We start from the raw sequence: 24,372 nt of genomic DNA on the forward strand, positions 1-24,372 counted from the left end.
GTACTGCATCTTACTTTCTCTTTTAAATGAATAATGAATTGGCAAAGTCCTGTAAGTACAGTAGCTTTCAGTGTCAGTAAGCCACTGAAACAGTTTATTGGTTGCATGGAATTGCATCTTGCACATTGAGTGCCTTTAGCGCTACTGCTTTCACCTTCATCATCTTCTGTGATTTTCTTTTTTTTTTCTTTTTCTTTTTTTTTTTTTTTTTTTTTTTTTTTTTTACTGATGCATTTGTTTAGAAAATGTAATGGTACTAACATTTGTCAGTTGGTCATGCTGCTTCTTGCTCTAATCTTCCTTTACACAAGACATCAAACAATTTCAATTCATTTATATAGTGAATGATCTCAATTAAAAACACAAGTAACAGTGGAGTGATTCAGGCTTTTTCTTGCGTGTCTTTTCTTTAATCCAAATTTAAATTATGAAATACTTATTTTGATAAAATGACCATGCTACTGGAAAAAAAAAAAAAAGTAAATGATACAGAATTCTACCTGATGCGTATAAGAAATTTTCAAGGGCTAAATTTCCCATGTGAAAGCATGGTGGTGTTCTTCCATATATTGACAGGCGCAGCGTTTGAGGCACAGACTCAGATGTGAACGATCCAAATCGTTTATTACAAGTTCTCACATCCCTTATATACCTTCACAAGTTGCTGTTTTCTCACTTTCCCATCCACCCTTATAACTTTCCCAACCACCTTTACATGTCAACAAAGCATTCTACAAAACACTTTTCAACTGTCCATGCAGGCTCATATCCAGTCAGAGCTGTGAGACCCTTCTTCTCTTTCCATAGGTGTCCTTGGTTCTCATGCTGTTTATCTTGCTCCACAGCTGCTGCTCTGAACAGCTTTTCTTGTATTCCCACAGACAGGAATGTTTGTGCTTTTGCTGTATACCAGTTTGAAAGCTGTAGAAAGTCACAAGCAGTTCCCACAGCTCAGCTGACAGACAGTAAGCTGAAGAAGAGCCTGGGGCCTGATTTCTGGCAGCATCTTAATAGGTAACGTTTTGCTGTCCACAGCTCACATTCTGAATTAAATTAGAACGCATTCAGAAATTCATCAGAAAAATAATAATGTTAATTCTTAAAATAAGCGGGTCTAAAAAGGAGTGGAAGAGTAGCACATTACCTAAGCTCTGTAGCTACCTTCTAAAATGGAATGTAGTGATCAGTTTTCAGTCAGAGGTAATTAAAGATAATTTATGGGCATAAAGAGTAGATAAATGCAGTTATGTTGGAGAGTTTGTATAGACAAGGTGTACTAGGTGTACTAGTTGCACCTTGTGTATGACAGTCAGCACCGCTTTCTAAGGAGAGCTTTTTTCACAATTAATTTTTGGGTGGAGATGGCAAAATAGTCAAAATGAATCTAAGAAGTCTACTCTGTATACAGATGATAGAATGAAGCATTTGGATTTTACTGTGAAAATGACAAATAGTAGAGGGAGCTTACCTTACTGACAGTGTAAATGAGCTGGAACGGAATTGATGTGGGACAAAGGAAGGGCAACTGATGTCATCTGCCTGGACTTCTGCAAGACTTTTGATGTGGTGGTCCCATACCACATCCTTATATCTAATTTTAAGAGACATGGATTCAGAGGATGGACAGTTAGGTGGATAAAGAAGTTTATTATTATAATTTTTATTAGTTCAAAAAGATTTTGAAATGGCCCTGGGTTTAAAAAAAAAAAAAACAAAACCAAAAAAAACCAAAAACAAGCAAAGAAGCTTTCTTTTGTAGCACTTGAAGAAAGATAAATATTTAAAGTTCTTAATGTTCAAAATATTATTGTGAAACTTGCCAAAATTTCAGGCTTTGAAATATTTAGTTTATATAAGCAGGCTGAATTGTATCAGGGAAGTAAAGCAACAGATGAGTGCTGTTCAGATGGGACTTTGATTGTATTGCATTTATCTTCTAAGTAACTCCTGGTCATACCACCATCATTTCCTGACATGTCAAATTACGACAGTATTTCATCATTGAACCCTGTTTTTTTCAATCGAGGATATAACAAGCCACCTCTAACTCAGAGTTAAATTGCTGGCATATTCAACGTGCTGTTTTTTGTGTCACTCTCTGTAGAATTTCCTCATCCACTGATAAATTTGATTCTTTATCTCAATTTCTTATGGAAGGAAATGGTTGTATCAAATTCTGAAGGTTTTTGTTCATTTGTTGTTGTTGTTTTCCAGTATCAGTTGTATCTGGAAGAGAAGTAACATTCTTAACTTTCAAAGACAGTATGTTTTTGCAGGCTTTAATGAGGACTGTCTTGTCTGAATGTGATAGAAGTTCTAAGTAGTCCTCTCCTGCAACGTTGTGCTAGAGTAAGTTTATACATATCTGAGTCATAATGTTACAGCAGTGATCAGCATCTATGTAGCACTGAGTTAGGCACAAGAGAGATGTTGTGTATCTATATATGGTGCATCTACAACAAGGTTAGAGAGTAAAGTTTAAGTTAGTGTAAACGTAGGGTAGGAATCTGTATAAAACAAGTTCTGACTGGTGATCAGGATGAGAAGATAAAGTTCACCCTCAGTAAGTTTGCAAATGACACTGAGTTGGGAGGAAGTGTCAACATGCCTGAGGGTATGAAGGCCCTACAGAGGGATCTGGACAGGCTCTAGGCTCAGGCCAATGGGATGAAGTTCAATAAGACCAACTGCTGGGTTCTACACTTTGGCCACAACAACCCCAGGCAATGCTATGGGCTTGGGGCAGAGTGGCTGCAAGACTGTAGAGGAAAGAGACCTGGAGATATTGATTGATGCTCGGCTGAATATGAGCCAGCAGTGTGCTCAGGTCACCAAGAAGGGCAATGGCATCCTGGCTTGTACCAGGAATAGTATTACCAGCAGGAGGTGGGCATCCCTCTGTACTCACCTCTGGTGAGGCTGCACCTTGAGTGCTGTGTTCAGTTTGGGGCCCCTCATACAAGAAGGATAATGAAACCTTGGAGAGCATATTTATGGTACTGTGTGTAACAATTTGGTTTGATCTTCATTTGTATATCCCTATTACCAGGGAGAGAAGTGGAGAAAGTATGTTGTGTCATATCTAGAATATATGATGATAATGTTTTGCTTATTTCCATCCCTGGCAAAATACCTGCATTTTGTGGTGAAGTGTGCCTGAGTTCTCAGATTACAAATTTAAACAAGAGTAGTTGTTTTAAACGGTTGCGGAAGTACAAAAACTCTGCTTTGAGACAGCAAGTCTCACAATTTTAGGCTACTTTGTTTCTAGGAGGCAAACTCCCAGAGCTAAAGGCTTCCTTTCCCTGGTCTGAAGCAGTTTTGCAAAAATTCCCACATGCTCTTTTTCTAAAATAATAAAATCTCTCATAGGCTGTGATAAAATAGTATTTGTATTGGAAAAATATTTCTGACCTGAATTATTAAGATATTCATTTCCATGTTTCTGGTTACTTTTTCACACGTACAGTTCTACTCGATGAGTTCTTTTTGCATTAAACTTTAGAGTGTCATACAGTGGCAAAAACTCATTCTCCTTTACACGTGTAGAAGCAACTATTGCCATTTTTCATGGTTGGCAAAATGTAATTCATAAGGTAGAACAAATTGCCTCTTTTTTTCCTGTTCTAAGGAGTAAGTAAGATTTGTTGCAACAAAACAACAACAACAAAAAAAAAGAGCTTCAGGTTTTTGCAGTGTTTAAAATAGTTCCCAGCACTCAGCTTGAGCAAAAGCTGTCTCTATGTTTGCAATTCCAGCTTAATAAAGTACTGTATTCTTGAAACTTTCTTAGTTATGCTATTTAGGTTGCTCTGAAAGTAATATTTATTTCCATAGAAAATTCAATGATACAAAGAGCACAATTTTTGATTGAGGAAAAATTTTCAGCTACAAAACACCATTTTTTTCAGTGTAGTCACCACCACTTGCTACATATTTTTGCCAGCTTTGAACAAGAGCCTGCATGCTGCACTCATAAAATTCTGCTCCAATGGTGGTGACCCACTGGTATCTCCGTTGCTGCTGAAAAACACCACCCACCACCTCACTGTGCTCACGTGCATTGTTCAATCATCAATGAATGCCAGCAGGTAACCAACTACAGCCATAGCACCAACATCTGCCTCTGGGTGTCATGGGCCAGTGTAATAAAACAGAAGGCACTGCTTTTGAAACAATCCTCATAGAATATTTAATTTGCAACAATCTATTTTTATTTTTTTTTATTTGGTCCTTATTTATCTGTTAAAGAAGAAAAACTTAAAATACCAGTATTAGTAGAGGTGGAATAAATCAGCGGTCACAAAGTTGACAGTGTAATTCTTTGTATCCAGAAACATTTGAAATTGGATCTTGCATTATTTGGTAGTTAGTTCTCTGGTAACTCTGTTTTTTATCTATCACATGGTCCAGTTTTGCAGGAGTGATTGTTTTGTTTAACTTTATGAGGTTCTGACAGAAACTAGTAGAAAGTGTGTAGAATAAGTGTGAAAGCTTTTATTTTGGCTGCTTCCTATGTGTAGGTTGTTGTGTTTTTTATCTGCTGCCATAAGTGGATATCTGAATTTATCCAAGTTTTTGTCAAAACTTTGTCAAAGGTGCACATGAGTTATACTGAGATATATATACATTATATAGATACACTGGAGGAATGTTAGCTGCTGGAGAATGTTACAATATGTTTTTGTAGGAACCTGTTTAATAGGCTTACTTCAGCCTACAAAGTGGTGGTTTTGGTGACCTGGTGGCTGTGTCTGCAAAGAAGTGTCTGTGTTGTTTTTTTTCCCCTTGTACTTCTTGGCCAACCAAACAACTGAGTGTAGTTTAGGTAAAGCATGTTTAGATTGTGTGTGTTTGGTAAACTTGGTTTATTTCATACCTTAGTTTTACTTAATGTTGGGTTGCAGAACAGTTGAGAAAGTAACAGGAAGGAAGCAACATGATTTCAGTGTTAACTTAAGCTAAATAAAAAGGTAATAATAATAATAATAATAATAATTGATATGTGCATCTTCCTGTACAGAATCATCACTGTCTCCTTATACCCCATTCTGTTTCTATAATCAGTTCCTGTAGCCACTGAAACCCATCTTCATCACAAGGCAGTGTGAGGCTATTCACCAGCTGCTACTTTAGAAAGTGTGAGCTGGCATTGTAACAGTATTTATACTGTATTTCTCAACTATTTTCTCAGAAATAGTCATTTAGGTGCAGAGAAATTCTTTGTTTCACACATTCTGTGCTTTCATTCTGTGAAAGATTTGTTTTGACTATTTAGAATGTTAACTATTCCAACAGTTTCTACTTTAACTTTTAGGTTTTATGTTTTTTTGTTTGTTTGTTTTGTTTGTTTTTGTTGTTGTTTGTTTTTTAATTGTTGATTCCTTTTAAATTCACAGAAGAAACAAAGCTTTCAGGAATTGAGATGAGGTGTCTAACTTGTTGGCTGGAAGTTGAATCTCCATAAGCCTTTTTTGGGGTGAATTACGTAGTCTGAGGAGTCACAGGACTTTCAGGTCCCTAGAATTTTTTTTTTTTTTTTTTTAGTGTATCATCCTGCAAAGTGAAACCTTTTAAACTCTGAAAAACATGTGTAAATATAGTTTGACTGTGATGCAATAAGCTTCTATTCTCCAGTATCAGAATACAGATATAATGAGACACATACTCCAGTTTAAGTGCTGGTCTAAAGTGTTAGTGTATGGGTAAAACCTTCTAGCACCCCATCATGTATCATCCTGTGCTAGAAGTTAAAGAATATCTAAAGTTTTCAGCATCTACAAAGGGAATGTCATTTCATTTATTCTAACCATATATGTATATATAAAACTAAAAAGAAATATATATATGTATATATATATATATATTCACACATATACACACATACATTTGCTTTGTAATGCAGATCATTTAAATGAAAGTTGAAAAAAACATTTTTGGGGGGGCAAAAGTGTAAGTATGATTTTCATGCATCTTTAGCATGCAGCGTGGAAATGTTGAATTTATTACTGTTGTCCCGAAGTGTGTACCCAACAGTAACCTCACAGCATTGAGGTTCTGAGCATATCCTGGTCCATCCTGCAGCAATGTTCACCATGATCTTTTGCATTCCATAGTCATCATTTATTATCCTTTTCCTATCTTTATAAATTCTTGGAAAATCATTATTATACAGTACACAAGTCAATTTCATGCTTGAAGTTTATGTTGCCTTAGTAAAGGCGGGTAACTGAAATACAGTCTTAACTTTAAAATTTCAGTTTGGTTTGGTTTGATAGCCAAGGAAAAATGTATTTCAATTTCTATAATTTCTCTAAGAAATGATGATGATACTGTGCATGTCCATCTCAGAAGAAGAATCTAAGCTCAATCAATCTACAATTTTAGTTTGTTTCATCATTTTTTTATTTTTACTTTTTTAATCTACAGCATTGTCCTGTTGATAGTAATCTTTGTTGTTGTTGTTTTTCCCCGGAGCTGAGCAGCTTTTGGTTATAGAAAATTAGTGGAAGGTATATAAAATAACAGGGAGAACAGAGAGTAGTTGTTTCAGCTACTGAAGAATCCTGAGAGCTGTAAGATTTCAGACCTTTTTACCCTTTCCTAATCTAGATGTCCTTTTCCTTCCTACTTCTTGCTTTCCTGTATGAGTAACACATTATGCAATACATGTGCCATATGCTAATTTCAGCAGTAGAAGGTATACAGCGTTTCTGGTTGCAGGAACTGATTGTGAAATTTTTCTTGCCAAGTGAGTAGTAAATTTCTCAAACAACTGATACTTACATGTGAAGTTTTCAATTAAAAAGATCTTAAAACAGCAGATGAATCACTGACTCAAGAGGAAGAGAACAGAGAGAAGAACTTATTTTAAGACAGGAAAAAATAGCTTCATGGAGGACAGTTGTAAAACATGAACAGCAGCTAATGACTGTTTACAACAGACTTGCAGAATTATCATGGGGGTTGGAAGGAACCTCTAGTTATAATCTAATCCAGCCCCTTGATAAAGCAGGTTCCCTACAATAGGTTGTAGCAGCCTGTTCCAGTACTCAGAGTAAAGAATATTTTCCTTGTGTTCAGATGGAACTTCCTGTGTACCAGTTTGTGCCCATTGCCCCTTGTCCTGTTGCTGGATGCTACCAAAAACAGCATGACCCCATCCCCTGGACACTTGCCTTTTAGGTATTTATAACTCACTGATGAGTTCCACTCTCAGTCTTCTCTTCCAGGCACCCCCAGGTCTCTCAGCCTTTCCTCAGAAGGGAGGCTTAGATGGTGTTCCTCCTAGTAGCCTCCTAAGTTCTGAGGCCTCTAATAATCTCTGTAGCCCTCTGTCCTCCCTTACATAAGTTCCCTATCTTTTTTTAAATCGGGGAGCTCAGAAAATAGCACTGCAGATGTGGTCTCACTAGGGCAAGGTAGATGAAGGAGCATGTTGAGAACTCAGAAGGCAGAGGGAGGTTGTCTTCTTAATGCACTGCAGTATTACACTGGCTTTCTTGAATACAGGGGCACACTGCTGGCTCGTAGCCAACCTGATGTCCATCAGGACACCCAAGTCATATAGTTTAAGATACAAATATGCACTGGATTTTGCAGACATGTTTATTATGTATTTACATGCTTGTGATGTTTTCTTGGTGGACCTAGTAGATGCATAACTTGTTGCTGTGGCATTTCTTTCAGTAAGTTGATGTAAAATATATAAAAATGTGATCATATGAAGCTGTTAAACAAAGGAACTATGATTGTTAAATCGTATGTAGAGTAGGATCAACGAATCAGAAGAAAGCTGACCACCTTATTAATTCTTATTTATTTATTTATTTATTGTCTTTAGGTATTTCATAATTATTTCTCTTCCCTTATTTTCTAGTTACTTGTTGTAGTTAAAGGCAACCTGGAAGGTTCTGTGCCCTTCAGTACTGCACCATGAAAAAGAGAGTCTCTGCAAAATATTAGCAGTGAAGGGCAGGCTATCTCCTTACTTTAACCCCTTAATTGTTAGTTGGTGTAAATTACATATGATTCTTCCTGATTTACTTTTATTCTTTTGTATTGATCTTCAGCTGTTATTCTGCTAGTTTTCTGTTTGGGAAAGACATTGAATACTGAATGGTGTAGTTGAAACCAGATAAGGCAACAATGTGTGGGAGATTTTGATAATGCCTTTGAAAGCATTGTTAGGTACCCGATAAGCTTCTGTGTAAAAACCTGACCATTTATTTCTCATTGCTTCAGTTTTTGTGCCTTAATCGTGTTATAATTTATTTGACTTATTTTTTTTGGTCACCGGACTGTATTGCTAAATCACTGTACTTTATTCTAGAAACAGTTTGAAATAGGTTGCATGTAAATTATGTATTCACAAGCATCATCTGTAGGCATAGTTATCATGTTTAGGTAATTATTTTATTTTAGCGGTCATAATTTTAAGTCATAATCTATGAGTTGTGCAGTTTGGCTTCTCAGTTTAATAGTTGAGTGTTCACTAGTTTTTAGTGGGCATATACACTGCTTTTTCAAACTCTAAATTAGGACTTAGTAGTTTACTGGTGTATAAACCACAAGACCATGTAGTGCCTTATTGAAAGAGCTGTATACTTTTTCCTGCTATACATCCCTTCAGAGACCTCTTCTCAATTTGATCATCAGTCCCTTCCAAACTGTTTGTTGAATGCCACAAAATCCTAGTCATTTATGGTAAATAAAAGGTTAAATGGTTAAAAATAATTATCCTTTACATATATTTACAATATTTGAAAGTTTCTGAAATACACTTCTGCCTGCTTTTTTTGTTTGTTTGTTTTGTTTGTTTGTTGGTGTTTTTTTGTTTGTTTTTAGTTTTTTTTCTTTTTCTTTTTTCTTTTTTGTATTGTCTGCAAGTCTTACATACATTCAGCACTTTTAACCTTTGATATACTTGAAAAAACTTCTTATGAAACTTCTTATGTATCATTGGCTAGTTGTTTCTCAGATGCCATAATTGCCACTTGAAAATTTAAGTGCCATGGTTTGCATAGCTAATACTGGCTATGTATAGGCAAACAACCCAATGTATGTATATAACCATATGTATATATGTGTTCCTTTTATCATTTTATTCCCCCTAATGTTAATATTTTATCTATTTATTCTCTAGTGAGAATCAATGTGTACTAATTCTCTTTGACGGTTTTATGCAAGCTTAGCATTTAAAGTAAATGATCTCTTCTAGATTAAAATTAAAAAAAAAAAAATAAAAAATTACTGTTCTTTGCAGGCACAGCCTGTTCCTAGCACCCCGTTTGAGGGCTTTAACACCCGCATGGTGAAGAATTTCTTCCTAATGTTTAATCTAAATCTACCCTCTTTTAATATATAACCATTACCTCCATGCCTATTAGTACAGCACTTGATAAAGTCTCTTTCCCAGCTTTACTGTAAGCCCCCTTTAAATACTGAAAGGCTGTATTTAAGTCTCCCCAGATCATTCTCCAGGCTGGACAACCTGAATCCATAGGGAGAGGTACACATCTCCTCTTGACCTGCTCTGAAAAGTCCATATACTTTTTGTGCAGGGAGCCTCATAGCTGAACACGATGCTCTAGTACAGGAGAGTGCAATAGAGGAGTACAGCCACCTCCCTTGACAGCTTCTTATGCAGTCCAACATGCAGTTGGCTTTCTGGACTGCAAACATATTAGCAGCTAATGTTCAGTTCATCATCTCCACAGGGTCCTTCTAAACTTAGCATTCTCTGGTTTCTTCTCTATGATATTATTCTGTTGTGGTTGAACCAGGTGAGCAGCTAAACACCACACAGCCATTTGCTCACTTCACCCCCACCCACAGCGGGATGAGGAGGAAACTGGAAACCAAATAAAACTTATGAGTTAAGATAAAAACTATTAACTAAGAGGAAAATGGAAACAAAAACACAATGATAGCTGCAGTGCAGTTGCTTGCCACTTGCTGACTGATGGCTAGCAGCAATATAACAACATCATGGCCTGCCAGCAACCCTGGGTCTGTCCCCCTGTTCCAGTGCAGTCTGGATCAGCCTATGGCAAGTGGTAGAGCTGTTTTGACTTGTAGAGCAGTCATATCCAGGTGTACTGGATGCCCCTGTAAGCAAAGTCACTTTGCAGTGATTTATGGCTCTGTAGAATTGCCATGGTGACAGCATACCTTCTCCAGTATTTCACTAGTTACTCAAGATTCTGCTGTTGTTCAGACATAATGTTCCAAATCTAGAGGTGTCCACTGTTCCAGGTACCTGCCCATACCATCCCACTCTTCCTGTGCACTGCAAACATATGAACCATTAACTGACCATCAATTTCTGTTGGGTTCTTCTGGTTCAATGGCATCTAGAACAAGTTTATTAACAGGATTTTGATTTAAAGCATCAGTTTGAAAGACCTTAGTTATGTTATTGGAAATTGTGAAGGCAACTTTCTCCCATAAAAGAGCAATACTTTGAGCTTAAAGGCCGTATACTACAATCCTTACGCAGTTTGAGTTGATACTTCATGCTAAGGAACAAACATGATAATGAGGAACTGGATTTAGGCTTTTTCTGGATCTCACTGTGAAAGTAGATGTATCAGTTCTGAAAGGACAAGACGTGATTATAAAAAGGAAACCAAAAAGAATTGCTTGCCTTTGAACTGTTGAAATGCATCTCTCACTTTTTATATTTCATATAAGTTTCCAACAGTGCACATCTCATATGATATTGTTTGTGAAACAGAATTTATATGAGGGGTTGCATGCTTTGTGAAGGCTATAGCAAAGCTGCCTTCTGAAATGAGAGACCTTGGAGGAAGCTCAAGAAGTACAGCAAGCCCTAGTCCCTTTCCCATCAACTTTCAAAATCTATGCTAAAGGGTGATTCCAAAGGACCTTGTTTTTCCTAAGTACCAGCATTTTTAAGAACCAGTGCCTAAAAAGCTGATTTTATTTGTGATTGGGTTTTGTTTGTTTGTTTGTTTTTTAATCCTAGGACAGCAAAGTCTTCCTGGAAGACTGAATTGAACTGAGGAAAGTCAGATGGTTGTTATGAGCAGCCATATGCATTTCTAAATCATTTGCAAGGGTTGTGACCATTGCTTTGAAGCAAACAATTAAAATAAATAAATAATCAGGTGTGTCACTTTCACACAGTGAAAGTTGCTTTGGAAAAACTGAGCAACTGACCAAAACATTTTGTTTCCTTTAGTCTTTAGAGGCAAGTGCTTTGTTTGTGAATCTTTACGTTCTCTGTTAATAATGGTTACTTCAGCAGATCAAAGGCATTATAGTTTGTGATGCTGGAGAATGATTACCAGAAAAGAGGAGATCTCATGGATTTTTATCTGTACCCAGCAGCGCGGCTTATTGGAAAGGATTGAATCTCACTGTAGCTTTTCATTTCTCTTACTGTTCGTAATGAAGTTCAGGGCATTCTTGTTTTGATGCCTGCAAATTGTTATTGCATGTTCTCCAAAAGATGAGGAACAGGATGATACTAAAACAGGTAAAGAAGATGAAGTAGTTTGATTTTGATTTGACAGTGAATGATAATGTCATGTAGATGGAATGTTTCTAGTGCATTGTGTACCATTCAAGGTAGTTTATCATTAGTAAAGCTGCAAATGTACTAAATTAGAGTTAAACATAGTGGAAGTTTAAATATTAAACTATCGCAATAATTTAAATGCAGACTGACAGCGTAGTATAGGGCCCATCTATATTAATTCTTTCCCTTCCTGGAATTATATGAGCAAAACTTTGTTGGTTGGTGATATGTTCTTCAAAGACGAACATACATTTTTTGTTTTGGTTGAATAACAGTAGTGGTCATTCTTAACTGTAACTCCAGTTTAGTTGGGGAAGTAGAAAAGCTGCATTTCCAGTAGATCCTCTTCAATTGATTGCTGGGAGCATTGAACACCTTTGGAAAATTGATGTAGTGTATTGTTAATTCTCAACAAGATTTAGAGCAATTTGTTGATACTGGTGTTTATTTACTGCATGATGACTTCTATAGCTGTATGCACACTTGATATGTGTTTCTGTGTTAATGCATATTAACTTGTTTTCCATGTGGATTTACTCTTTTTAGAGATTAGTGGCAAACTTTAGGAACGTACTTGCTCTTTTATTGCTGGAAAATAAAAGAGTATTCTGGAATTGCTGGAAATATTAAGTTACACTGTTATCCCTCAATATTTTATTTACATATTTCATCTTTGGAATAGGAGGCCTCCGATTTTAGAAAATTCCTCTTTTTAGTCCAGTGTGTTGTCTAAGTGGCTGAGTTGTCTCTGGATTTCTGTTATTACGGAGAAAGTCAGGTAGCTATGTGCCATACACAGGAATTACTGCTCAGTAAGATAAAATGTGTAGTCCATTCAACTGCATTATTTTTTTAATTTTTTTCCAAGTTCTAGACAGTGTGGTTTTGGAGTCTTTTCTTGAGCAGTTGATTGGACAAGGTGGCCCCAGAATTCTCTTCCAAACTCAGCAATACCTTGATTTTTATTATTATTATTATTATTTTTTATTTTAGAAAACTATATACAAACTTGTGGATGTGTGAACACACAAGTATTTCTTTATTCCTTCTTTCCCACTCAGGAGTATTGATGGGGCAGAGGGAAGAGAGTGAGGGAAGAACAAGTATATGCAGTGCTTTTGTAATGTTTATTGGCATTAACAATGTACCTACTTGGTACTAGAAGGCATTTAAAGTAATGAAGAGTAGTTATAACATAGCTTGAATTTTTAGTCTTGTCAATTTTAAGTGACTTGTTTTCTGCTGTTCCTCATGTTGTGTACTAAAAAGCTCTGCAGAAAAATCTGCTTGAATGCAGACCACATTTTGGAGGAATAAGATTAAGGCATAAATCATGGACACAGTGAAAAAAATAAGCATTCAGAGCAGAGAGGAGACAGGCTAGGAAACAGTAAGGTTGCCTGTTATTCCTTAAGTCACCTAAAAATGCTTTCCATTTTGTGCTGTGCATAGTCATCCAGAACATGGCTTTTCTTTAATATTGCTGTTGCTACTGCTGCCACTTGCACACCACTGTGCTTACATCCGCTCTTTAGTCTCCATAAACATTCAGAATCAGTGAATATCTTTGGGTACCATTTTTTTCTTACGGAGGAATTCAGTGACACATCTTTGCTTCATCAGCCCTTCCATGTCGGATGACTTTCTGTCAGATTGCCCCTCTGCTGCCTTCTATCACACAGTGACAACATGTAATGGGATACTGATGGAAAGTTCAGCCTCTACTGCCATCCCACCATCATCTGCCTCTGACATTGTGAACCAGCATCATAAAATAGGAGTTATTATATTTGGAGCAGCCTATGCTTGACATCAATACTTATACGTTTAGCACAGATTTTCAGAGGCGTAGTTTCTTTTTAGTATGAAAAGTCATAGCACATCTTCTATTTGTTCTATGAGCTTTTATCCTGTTTACCTTCATAGTAGAAGTTATAGAAGTTATGGTAAGAGTCTACAATGTGCAACTTAATTTTTTTCTAGTTGAAGTTAGATTACAGATAAGCTATGTATTTTTATTTAGCTGATCTATTTGAAGATGTATGAATTAATTTTGTCCAAATTGTGAGAAATAAAGGCATTACACAAGCCTTGTCTTCATAGAGACTCCGAAGGCTTCTAATGTGAATTAATGCAAGGAATTATTTTAAAGTGGATTAGTTGAACTGCATTAAGCATAGAGTTTATGTTTTCATTCAGAATGAGTAGTTTGAATTCGGTTGTTTTTACTTTACTGCAAAATTAAGTTTCATCAAATGAACACTATTTAAATTGGAAGAAAATTTCCAGACTAGTTTGAGGTAGTTGAATCTTTTTTATGAACAAAGAAATAAATCAGATTAGGGTTTTCAGGAATTTTTGTGGATAAGGAGATTTTCTTCATAATAGTGTTCACTTGTTCCATGCTAGCTAAATTGTGATAGTCCTATCCAGACAAACATTTTGTTGTTATTCTACACATTGTTACTTCTGCAGATATGCTTTTGCTCTTGAAAACTACTCTGTGTTCTTTTGTACTGCTGCTAAACTTCATAACTTGTAAAATTATTTCTGCCATACCCATTGGAGGTGAGCTGAGAACATTCAACATGTTGAGGTCAGACATTGAAAGTCCTCATGAATTTTTGTGTGTGGACACTGTAACTTTTAGATGCCACCTGACACTTACAGATGGAGAATTTGTTTATGCAGTGACACTGTGGGAAAATTTAGAAGTTAGGAACTTAAGTAAAGTTAGGAAGTTAAGTAAACTTAACTGAAGAGTGCATAGCCTGTGACCAGCTTGTAGATAAATGCCGCAATTGATAGGTAGCTTTGTTTTGAGATATTCTGATATCTGCAGCCTCTTGAGACTAGGATACAGAGGTGAAAGAAACATTGCTTGAGAGTTGTTTTTCTTGGAACTGCACGCCTCCTTTCAGCATTGTTTGTGAACTTTGGAAACTTCTATCACTTTTGGGCTGCAGATGTAAGAAAACCAGGAATAGCAGCAAAATTTCGGTGGGATGCAGGACACTTGTCGGGAACTTCTTGAATCCTTCCCGAGATTGCCAAAGATTGCCTACCTGTTGAGAGATAGTTTGTTACTACCTAGCTCAAGGTGTTCCTGGTGAGCTGATAATCATCTACTTGGTTTAACACCAACTTCAAAAGCATATATCCAGTGCATGTGTCAGGGCTTGCCAATAACTTTGAGTTTGTGTGCTTTCCCAGCTGTAGACCTCATTTGTTTTCTTACGCTAGGTCATTGAGTTCACTCAGCTCCAAAAGTTTAGGTAACCATAGTGTTTATATGAAGAGACGCTTTTAGTAGCTAGACTGTCTGCAAAGCTGGAAGAAAAGGGTATCTTGACCAATGATACTGTTTTATATGCTTGTTGACAATCTATTTATAATATTGATAGGAATGGCTACCTGGAGGGTTCTGGGGTTTGTTTGTTTTGCTTTTCTTCTTAGAGAGGAAAAAACAACAACAAAATGTCCTGACACTAACCAGCCTTTTGTTATCACAAAGTCATGGAGCTTTACATTTTTAGGCTTGTTAAATTGGATAGTATATGCTAAAAAATGTTTATGTAATATCCAACTTTACAATATGAACACCAGAGTTAATTATTGTGATGAAATTTCATATAGTCATGGAATCATTGGATTGACTGGAAAAGACCTTCAAGATCATCCAGTCCAACCATCCACCTATCACCATGTTTTCCCACTAAACCATGTCCCTCAGTACATCTAACCGCCTCCCTTGAGCTGTGTGTTTTACTCCTGACCACTCTTTGGGAGAAATAAAATTTCTAGTATCCAGCGCCTTACCTGATGCGCCTTGAGGCTATCCCCACTAGTCCTTTTAATTACACAGAAGAGGCCAAGCTCACCCTTGTCATAACGTCCTTTCACGTAGTTGTAGAGAATGCTCAAGTCCCCCCTGAGCCTCATCCAGACTGAACAATCCCAGTTCCTTCAACCACTCCCTGTAAGCCCTGTGCTCCAGACCACTCACCAACTTTGTTGCACTTCTCTGAACATGCTTTAGGGCCTCAATGTCTTCCTTGCAATGAGAGGCCCAGAGCAGAACACAGTACTTGAGGTGTGGCCTCGACACAGCTGAGTATGGGGGATGGTTGCCTCTGTTTCTGCTGGCTGCACTATTTATTTTATAAGCTAGGATGCCATTGACCTTGGCCACCTGGGCACACCACTGTCTCATGTATAGCCAGGTGTTGACCAAAACCCCCAGGTCCATTTTTTCTGCACCGTCTTCTGGCAATTCTGCCTCAAACCTTTAGCATTGCCTGGGGTTGCTGCGGCCAAATTACAATACCCAGAACATGTTTGAAGTCTTAACACATTTATCTTATTTATTAAACACTAACAATGCATTTATTTTTTTTCAGAAGGTTGCTTTTGCTCTCACGTTCACTTTTTCAAAGCAATGTGCTGTTGCAGTATGCTAGTAATTTTTGTTAAGATGTTAAATTCCATGGATATTTTGTAATTTTTTAAATGTTAGAGAGTGTATTTTTTCTTAGAGTGTCCAGGTTTTTAATCTGTATGTTGGGTGAGCAATATATCCCTTGTAAAATGAATCAAAGAGCAAATTTTGCGTAGTGAATACTATGTAATTACAAAAGCTAATTGCTTTACTAGTAATCGTACCATCCTGTTGTACTGCACAAAGCTTTTTTTGGGGGGAGGGAGCTGAAGGGGGGGGGTGTTGCGGGTTGTTCAGCTCATAATTAGTAAAAACACTCATTTGTTTAATCATCTGCTGCCAGATTATCACTGTACTTGTTTCTCAGTGCCACACTCAAAGAACTTTTGAAAGTCTTGGTCCATTGCAGTTATATTTTTACAAGGGGTGGAAGTTTCAAAGATGGTGAAAGTAACTAACACACCACTTCAAAAATAAACCTCATCCTACCACCCCCGGTGTTGTAGAACTTCTATCATAGACATGTATAGAGCTTAAGCGGAAGAACAGATAACAGGATGAGTACTGGGGTAAAGGTAATAACATATACCAGTATTAATTCCAGGGTGAAAAATGGTGAGTTACTTTTCAAATGTACTACACTAAGTACATTTATAAATATTTTTCTGTTGATATTGTGATTGTCTGAAGACTGTTGTAGTTGTACAGCTGTTTTCTTAGTGTGTAAAAAGCTATAGGTATTTTGTTTTCTAAATCTGGGAAAGAGGAGAAAAATAGACAGACTACAAGACTTGTGCAAAATTAACTACTGCCTCAGCTGGCTTATTGCTCCCCAGTATTGTTTAGTTAGTAAAGTCTTTGAATAATCTGAGGTAATTCAAAGACAGAAATTTAAGAACAGAAGTTAGAAATAAAAGTCCATCATTAAATTGGCTTTGATCACTTAGTTGTCAGTCATTCCTGGTTAGCGATCCAGCCTAATTAAAGTAAGTCTGTAAAATATAAACGAACTAAGAACACAGCATTTTTTAGAAAAGTGCAGCATTATGGCCAGCTAACAAATAAGGTATTCAGGAAAAGACTGAAAAAACAAGTTATTACTGGGGCGTTTCTGAAAGTAATGCCTCCTGTTTTATGATGTTTGTCCACGGCATCAGGGACGGGTGTTGGTGATATGGAAGTAGAGGCTGAACCTTTCTACCAGGATTTCATTAAATTTTGTTGCTGTGTGTTTATGTAGACTGAATGGTGCATGTTAACAGAGTGAGGCGTTGGGTGGTGCATTTTAGAAGTGGTGATAACAGCAGTGGGTCACCTCTGTTGGAGCAGATTTTTACAAGCACAGCATGCAGGTTCTTGTTGAGCAGTCATGAAAATGTAGATAAATGCACTGACTGTGTTGAAAAGCAGTGTTTTTTAGCTGAGAATTTGCTCTATCAAATGGTGTTATTGCGCTCTTTGTATCTGTTGTAGTTCCCATGAAAATAATCAGAAGTCATTACTTTTGTGGCAACTGAAGTACTTCCTCTCTCATACCTCTGTCACAAGTATTTCAGTAACACAGATGTGTTCTCTAGCCTAAAGTTGACTCCTTTGGATAGTGCTGACTTGCAGAACCATTTTAATTTATCTTACACTCACCCTTACACACATCTATGAACTGTTTCTAATATCAGCTGATGCTTATGTTCTGAGCAAGCAAAAGTGCTGTGCTCACTTAAGCAAGTACAGTTGTAGGTGTACTTTGTTACTTGCAATAAAAACTGCATGAAGAATATGTAGTGTAGATGGGAAATAAAATGTATGAGCTACTGAAGTGTTTTGAGGTCTTCCCTTTGCAAATTTCTCAACTATGCTTAATATCATGAGTACTTCCAAGTAAAGGAGGTATTTTTTTTCTACATCTTAATTCTGTATTTGCTTCTGAGGGACAAAAATAGTAGCTCCCAGTGATGTCTGAATCTTCCACGTGAAGGGAGAGGCTCTTAAAGAGGATATTCACAGAGTTTAAAAAGATATCAGAGGACCAGTACTAAACTGTCTAAATAAATGAACTCTTCCTTAAAGAAGTTTTAGCTGCTGCATTTTGCAGAACTGGTTAATATAACTGACCTATTTCATGTCTAATACCTCTTAAAGTAATTGCGCCTGAAAAAAAAAAAAAAAAGTTCACATTTATTTATTTACTTATTTATTTATGAACAGTTTAGCTTTTAAAGCATGTCAGTTCTTGGGTTTAGGTGTGGATTGTCAGTGAGACTCTATCTGGAATGAGTCCTCGTATGTGGAGAAGTCAGTAGCATCTTGTTTTGGATCCAGGCATGAGTTTTTTGTTCCATTCACTTAGATTTGTAATTCTCATGTTTTAAGTTAACAGCTGATCTACCTAACAATAACTGGTCTTCAAAAAGGCTTGTCTTGCCTCACTTCTCTAATGAAATAGCAAGAAATACACTTTCCTGTGGAGCAACGTTCTTTGTTATTCAGCTTGATCAGTGCACTCAGAATTTTCCGTGAAAATCAATACTTCTAGAACTTTTCTTTTTTTTTCTTTTTTTTTCTTTTTTCTTTTTTTTTTCTGCTATAGGCTTCACATGTTGATCATCACAACACTTCATAAATACAATTTGTTTTTTTTTTCCTACAATTTTTTGAGATGTCATCTTGCCAAATGAATAGGTTTTTAATTAGTTTTTAAATTTTAATATATGAAGGACTCGATATCTGCTCCTTTTCAAGTGTTCTTAGTTTGAACAAGTCCAAATTAAACATTTGAGATGTTGCTCTTAGGTGTAGAATGCTTTGTATGTGTGTTTTGTTAATTTTTATGTAAATTTAAACAAATGAATGGGAAAAGTTTCCTGTGTGTAAAAGCAGGAAATGACTTTAACAGAAAATGTCCTAATGCTGTTGGGAACTTGCTCCTTCTTTTCAGCAAACCATTCTATTGAATTTTTACTCTTTTTAATTGCAAGGTACTAAAGAATGGTCAACATTTCCTGCTACATTTACATGAATGTAAATAAACATAGTGTAGATCACAGATGCTGCAGGCTACCTGCAGAATTTGTTCTCTGCTCATGACTTTGTTCTCTTTGTTGTTGTTGTTTGATTGATTATGCTAATTCCCTTTCCCTCCCATGCCAGGGAGGGTGGTTATAGATGTAAAGGACAATCAAGTCTTATGTTTGTTTACCCTGGTAAAAAACAAACAAACAAACAAAAACCTATACGTACACTCTTGCTCTAAGGACTCTGTTCTTAAATTTGGAGATGTTTTGTAGAGCAGATGCTTTCACCATCTTTACTGGTGTTTCTTGTCATGTACAGTGGTGTTATTGGAGCTTGTAGCACTTGGGCTGCACAGGCATCAGAGCAAAGGATGATGGTTGTAGTCACAGAGTAAGAAGCTGATTGCTGTAATGCTTTTGCTGAAAGTAGTGCTATGTCCGGAAAGAACCTACAGTGGCACTACATGTCCCTACAGCTGTTTTCATAGTAGTTATTTGTAGTGATTGGAACAGCTATGACTGGAATTGTTTTAGGAGGACACAGTGGATGATATTGGAAAGATATTGGAAATTATGTTAGATAGATATTGGACATTTTCTGTCTTAAACTCTTTAATCTTTCTCTTGGTTTATCAGCATCTGTCACATTCCACTGCTTTTAGGATCAAACACAGATTTCACTAAAACACTGAATTTCATCTGATTCTGTGCTTTTGGGATTTCCATATCTGTATTTTCAAACTTATTTGAAAAAGAAGATTTTCTAATTTCTGACCTTCCAACAACAACATTCCTTCTGTTACGTGCTCATCCCCATTTGACTGTTAGATAAATTCGAGGCAGCTTTAAAATTCCTTGCATTACCATTGTAACCTTAAGATAGATCCGTCAGTGATTGATTACTGTTCACATCTGATGCTGACTTTCCAAAGATGGATTTAGTGCTAAGATCCTAAACTCCTTCGTTAGTAAGAAGCATTGATCAGGAAAGCATTTAGATTGGGAAACACACAGCAGACTTGGTGTAGTTGTATTAAACTGTTGGTCTGGTTTGTAAGCCAGAAGCCTGCCCTCCTGTGGGTATGCATTGTTGTTTATTCTGACAGTGTCTTGTGTGAATGAGAATGAGTGGGACTCATTCATGATCCTTTTGACTCGCTTTATTTCTAAAGTGATATTTCTTTCCTTAGGCACTACCTTGCATATTGATAGCTGGAAGAGATTCATATAAACGTTGTATCTGAAAAGAAAAGCAATTTATTGCCAAATGTGGAAGTCTAAACTGCTTATGGTTTATTACATGTTTGATGATTTTTTAGAAGATAAGAAAAACTTCACTGCTCATTTAAATAAAGATAGCTGATGCATGAGTTGTGCTGGTTTACTCTGAGGTGCAGTTGCAGACATCAGCTTTAATATGGTGCTGTAGTTATACCAATATTATTCTGTTCCACATATAAGAAATGAAAACTGCTTTTTAGTTTGAGTGAAAATATTTAAAAGATTTGATAATAGCAACTAATTGAAACATAATGTATTTTAAATATTCTGGTTTGCGGAATGTTAAAAAAAAAAAAAAAAGTATTACCATAGCCCTTCTTGGAATTTAACTGTAATTCATTTAATATTATCTTTAATCTTCTCAGGAGCATATTAGGTCAGTCACATATAAGTATCTTGTTGTTGTTTTGATTTTTAAATCCAGAGATTTAAAAGTTAAAGAAAACTCTACAGTATGGGGAATTAAATGTTTAAACTTATTAACACGTGTGTTTAATTTCTGAATACTGAGTTTGGTTACTAAGCTGACAGTACATACTGACTTATCACTGGACATGTGTGTTACTGTGTACAATCCAGCTCGCCTTTATGTTTTTTTCCTCTTTTGTCATGCATGAACGTAGTTAAACCATGGAAAAAAACGCTTAGTTTTGTTAAGGGAGGCTGGAACATGTTTCAACAGAGAGGAAGATTTAATAAACGCAGGATTTCAGCATTGTGTGTGGTGGTCAGTAGTCAAGAGTTCCACAGTTTTATTTAAAAGTCAGATGCTACAATATTTGAGAAGAGGAAAAAAAAAAACCAAAACAAAGCAACAACAACAAAAAACAGAACAAACTCAGTTTACAGTAAGAGTACAAACTCTTATTTACAGTAGAGGAGAATATATCGATGACTGTCAAATACTGAAGGTAAAAGCCAACGTATTGAAGCAGCACTTAAAAAGTGTAGTTAAAAACAATTAGTAATAGTATGAGCTTTTTCTTTAAATATCTTTTTTAGTGCTATCTTGTTGTGACTTCACTTTTTTGCTTATGATGATGTCTTTTCTTGTATTACTCTTAATATACGCTGCTCTTTCACTGTTTTCCCTCACTAAGGGGTCCTTGTATCAGTTCCTTTGTATTCTGCAGTTTTTTCCTCCCTGGAATAAATTTTATGTATTCTCCGTTTCCTGGAGAAAGCAAGAATAATTAGGAATATTCTGAATATGCAGGATGTGCTTTACATATATGTAAATATGTGCTCTTCTCTGAACTGCTTCACTCCCATTCATTGTTTAGAAGGTATACAATGCAGCAATCCATTAATTTCCGTAACTCAATCAAGCAATACACTTTTGTTTTTTTTTCCAATCCAGAGGTAGAAATTCTGTACCTCCAATAGTAGCTACTCTACAAAGGTGATCATGTAAAATACTATCTAAACATTGTTAAGTTTTGATTCTCCTTGGCAGATTGTAAGTTGCTACAATTTATTACTTTTTATTTGTGTTGTTCAGGAATGGAAGAAACAACAACACAACCTTGTCCATCTATCAAACCATTAATGCTGTTCTGGTTGTTTGAAGGCAAGAGTCCTTTCTTGAGTTGTCGGTTTTTCTACTCTAACTGACTGATATTTTAAATTCCCTAAATGAGTGATTGTTAGCTAAACCAACGAACCCCTTCAACACTTCTTCTTTGTAAAAGTTTCCTCCTCCGGTGACCATCCTAAGCCTGTTACAATCTTAGATCTGAACTTTAGCAGTTCTCATTTCAAATTGTGTAGCCATGGAGAAGGTTTCTAATTTAATGGTCTGGATGAATTCTTCCCACTTGAATATCTATATAATTTAATTACTGTGTCAGTAATGCCGGGGAAGAACTCTTATTAATAGTGGCTGCCTCTGATGTTTAAACCTTACCCAGACAATCAGGAAGTAAAAGTAGTAACGTTTTTTGGTGTTTTTTGTTTTTTGGTTTTTTTCTTGCTTCAGTGTTTCTGACCAGATTTCCAGTGATACTGACATGGCTAAGTACTGAAAGTAACAGTAGCCCTCGTGGTTTTGCTGTTGCAGACTCATCATGGGACAAGTAAAGTGGTAGTTTTGTTCTTTAAAGAAAATTTTATTTATGGAACTAAGAAACCACTGAAATTCTGCACATGTTGGTGTTAGTTTCAGGTGAATAACGTTAATAAGTATTTGAAACTAGACTGGGTACGTGAAGGCTGTTTCCTCCTAGTTAAAAGCAAACCAAAATAACCTGAAAATTCAGATTACACAGTGTATCTGTCTGCAATGATTTCTTAAGCTAGATTTCACACCACTAATAAACTATATTTTTAATAAACAAATGTAATTTATTGGTAATAATGTGATTGTGGCAGGTGTTGCAGAGGAAATCAAGTCTCTTTAACCTCATTGTTGGCATTATTTTAAAATAATTCAGTTATGTGTAGGTAGGAAAGCTGAGAAGTTAACTTCTGTGGTTCATGACAACTTTACATCATGCAGTTTTCTTCTCTCACTTGGAATCTATATATATTTGTTAGGAAGGCTGTCCTATATTTTGCTGTTGGTGTGACATAAAAAGAGTAATTTCAGAACCAATAGTAGACAACATCTGCTTAAGAAGAAGTATTTCTATTTAAGAAACTGTCAACACAGGTGACTGTCCATAGTAGATAGACATATATTTATATGGAGTTCCTTTCCTTTAATTTATTTTGTCCGTCTTTAAACACCATCATGCTCAATTTTTGTTATTTCATTGATGTAATAATAGTAAATTCTAGTGTGTCATATTTGCAAGTTTTGTTGTTTTGCATCAAGCCTTTCCTTTTTGTGGAATGGAGATACAGTTGCTAGCAGTACTTTTGCCACAGAGATTTTCAGAATAATTTTGAAGTAGATCTTTGAAAATACTCTTAAGGTTTCTTATATTTCACATTTTTCCTTCATTTTTATGTCTGTATTTTATGTCTGCTTTTATTTTGTTAGCCACCCTGTGTATGAAAAATACTTTCTTTTCCAAAATTGAGAAGTGAATGTAGCAACTCATCACTTAAGCTGGTTATAGATTATGTGCTCTCCACTTCAGTAAAATGCAATGAAAGTTTTGCTACCAATTTTCTTTCAGAATAAGATGTAAAATTAATTAGCTGTTTTTAATATTTTGTACTTCTAATAATCAGATATTGACTACTGGTACGGTGTAACCTCAGAAAATATTTTTTTGCCTTATTTTGCAGTGTTTTTGCTGAAGGTCTTTGCTTTTGACACCAGACTTTTGACTGGTTTATGCCACTTAATATTTAAATTAACATTGTTCTACCTACTCTTGACAAAATTTACTTAGTATGCAACTGAGGTTATGGCCTACATTTCATTTATAAATGTAAGTAAACCTAACGTAATTTGTTCTTTTGTATTTTTCTTTTTCATCTTTTCAGTGCTTGGGAGATGGGAAGTAATGATAGCTGGCACCTGAACTAAAATATCTGTGTAGGCACTACCATCCCAGAACTTCAGGATGAATGGGGATATGCCTCATGTTCCCATCACTACTCTTGCAGGGATTGCTAGTCTTACAGACCGTAAGTACTCTTGGTTTTTTGGGTTTGTTTTTCTTTTTTTACCACTTTCATGAATATTTGTATTTTCAAACTACTAAAAATATTAAAAGCTACTTGCTTAAAAAAAAAAAAAATCTGATTTAAATTAGGTTTGGAGATTAAAAGATTGCTTTTGTTTTGTTGCAACTTAAACTTCTAATTTAACTTATAGATAGAATAGTTTCAAATAAAATAATGATAATTTTAACATGTAATAAAATGTAATTTGAAAACAAAACAATGCAATCTGAAGTAAACCTGGCACTTAAATAATTCAGAATTAACTTAATCCATCAGAAGCATATATGGGTAACCTACAAATAAAGAAAAAAAAAAATCATAAAAGACATGATTAAATCATACATTCATTGAAAGAGAATTGTGAAACATGCTGTGTATTTGAAATATATTTACTTAATTTTGAGCTGCTCTAATATTTAGGTGCAAAGGGATGCTAATGAAAATAAGCAGCTTGACCTACGAGGCCTCTTTCTTGATTG

At 35.9% G+C, this 24,372-nt stretch overlaps 1 protein-coding gene across 4 annotated transcripts in view; it reads left to right on the forward strand.

Annotated features, from left to right (window-relative positions):
• Nucleotides 1-24,372, forward strand: part of NIPBL (NIPBL cohesin loading factor) — a 136,885-nt gene that overhangs the window by 22,198 nt on the left and 90,315 nt on the right. For all 4 annotated transcript variants that reach the window (XM_072358832.1, XM_072358831.1, XM_072358829.1 and 1 more), the window contains exon 2: nt 23,711-23,854. In XM_072358832.1, the coding sequence (XP_072214933.1) occupies nt 23,791-23,854 (64 nt within the window). In that variant the 5' untranslated portion in view covers nt 23,711-23,790. The remainder of the gene's footprint in view (nt 1-23,710; nt 23,855-24,372) is intronic.

Source organism: Excalfactoria chinensis, chromosome Z, assembly GCF_039878825.1.
Source record: "Excalfactoria chinensis isolate bCotChi1 chromosome Z, bCotChi1.hap2, whole genome shotgun sequence".
NCBI classification, from domain to species: Eukaryota; Metazoa; Chordata; class Aves; order Galliformes; family Phasianidae; genus Excalfactoria; species Excalfactoria chinensis.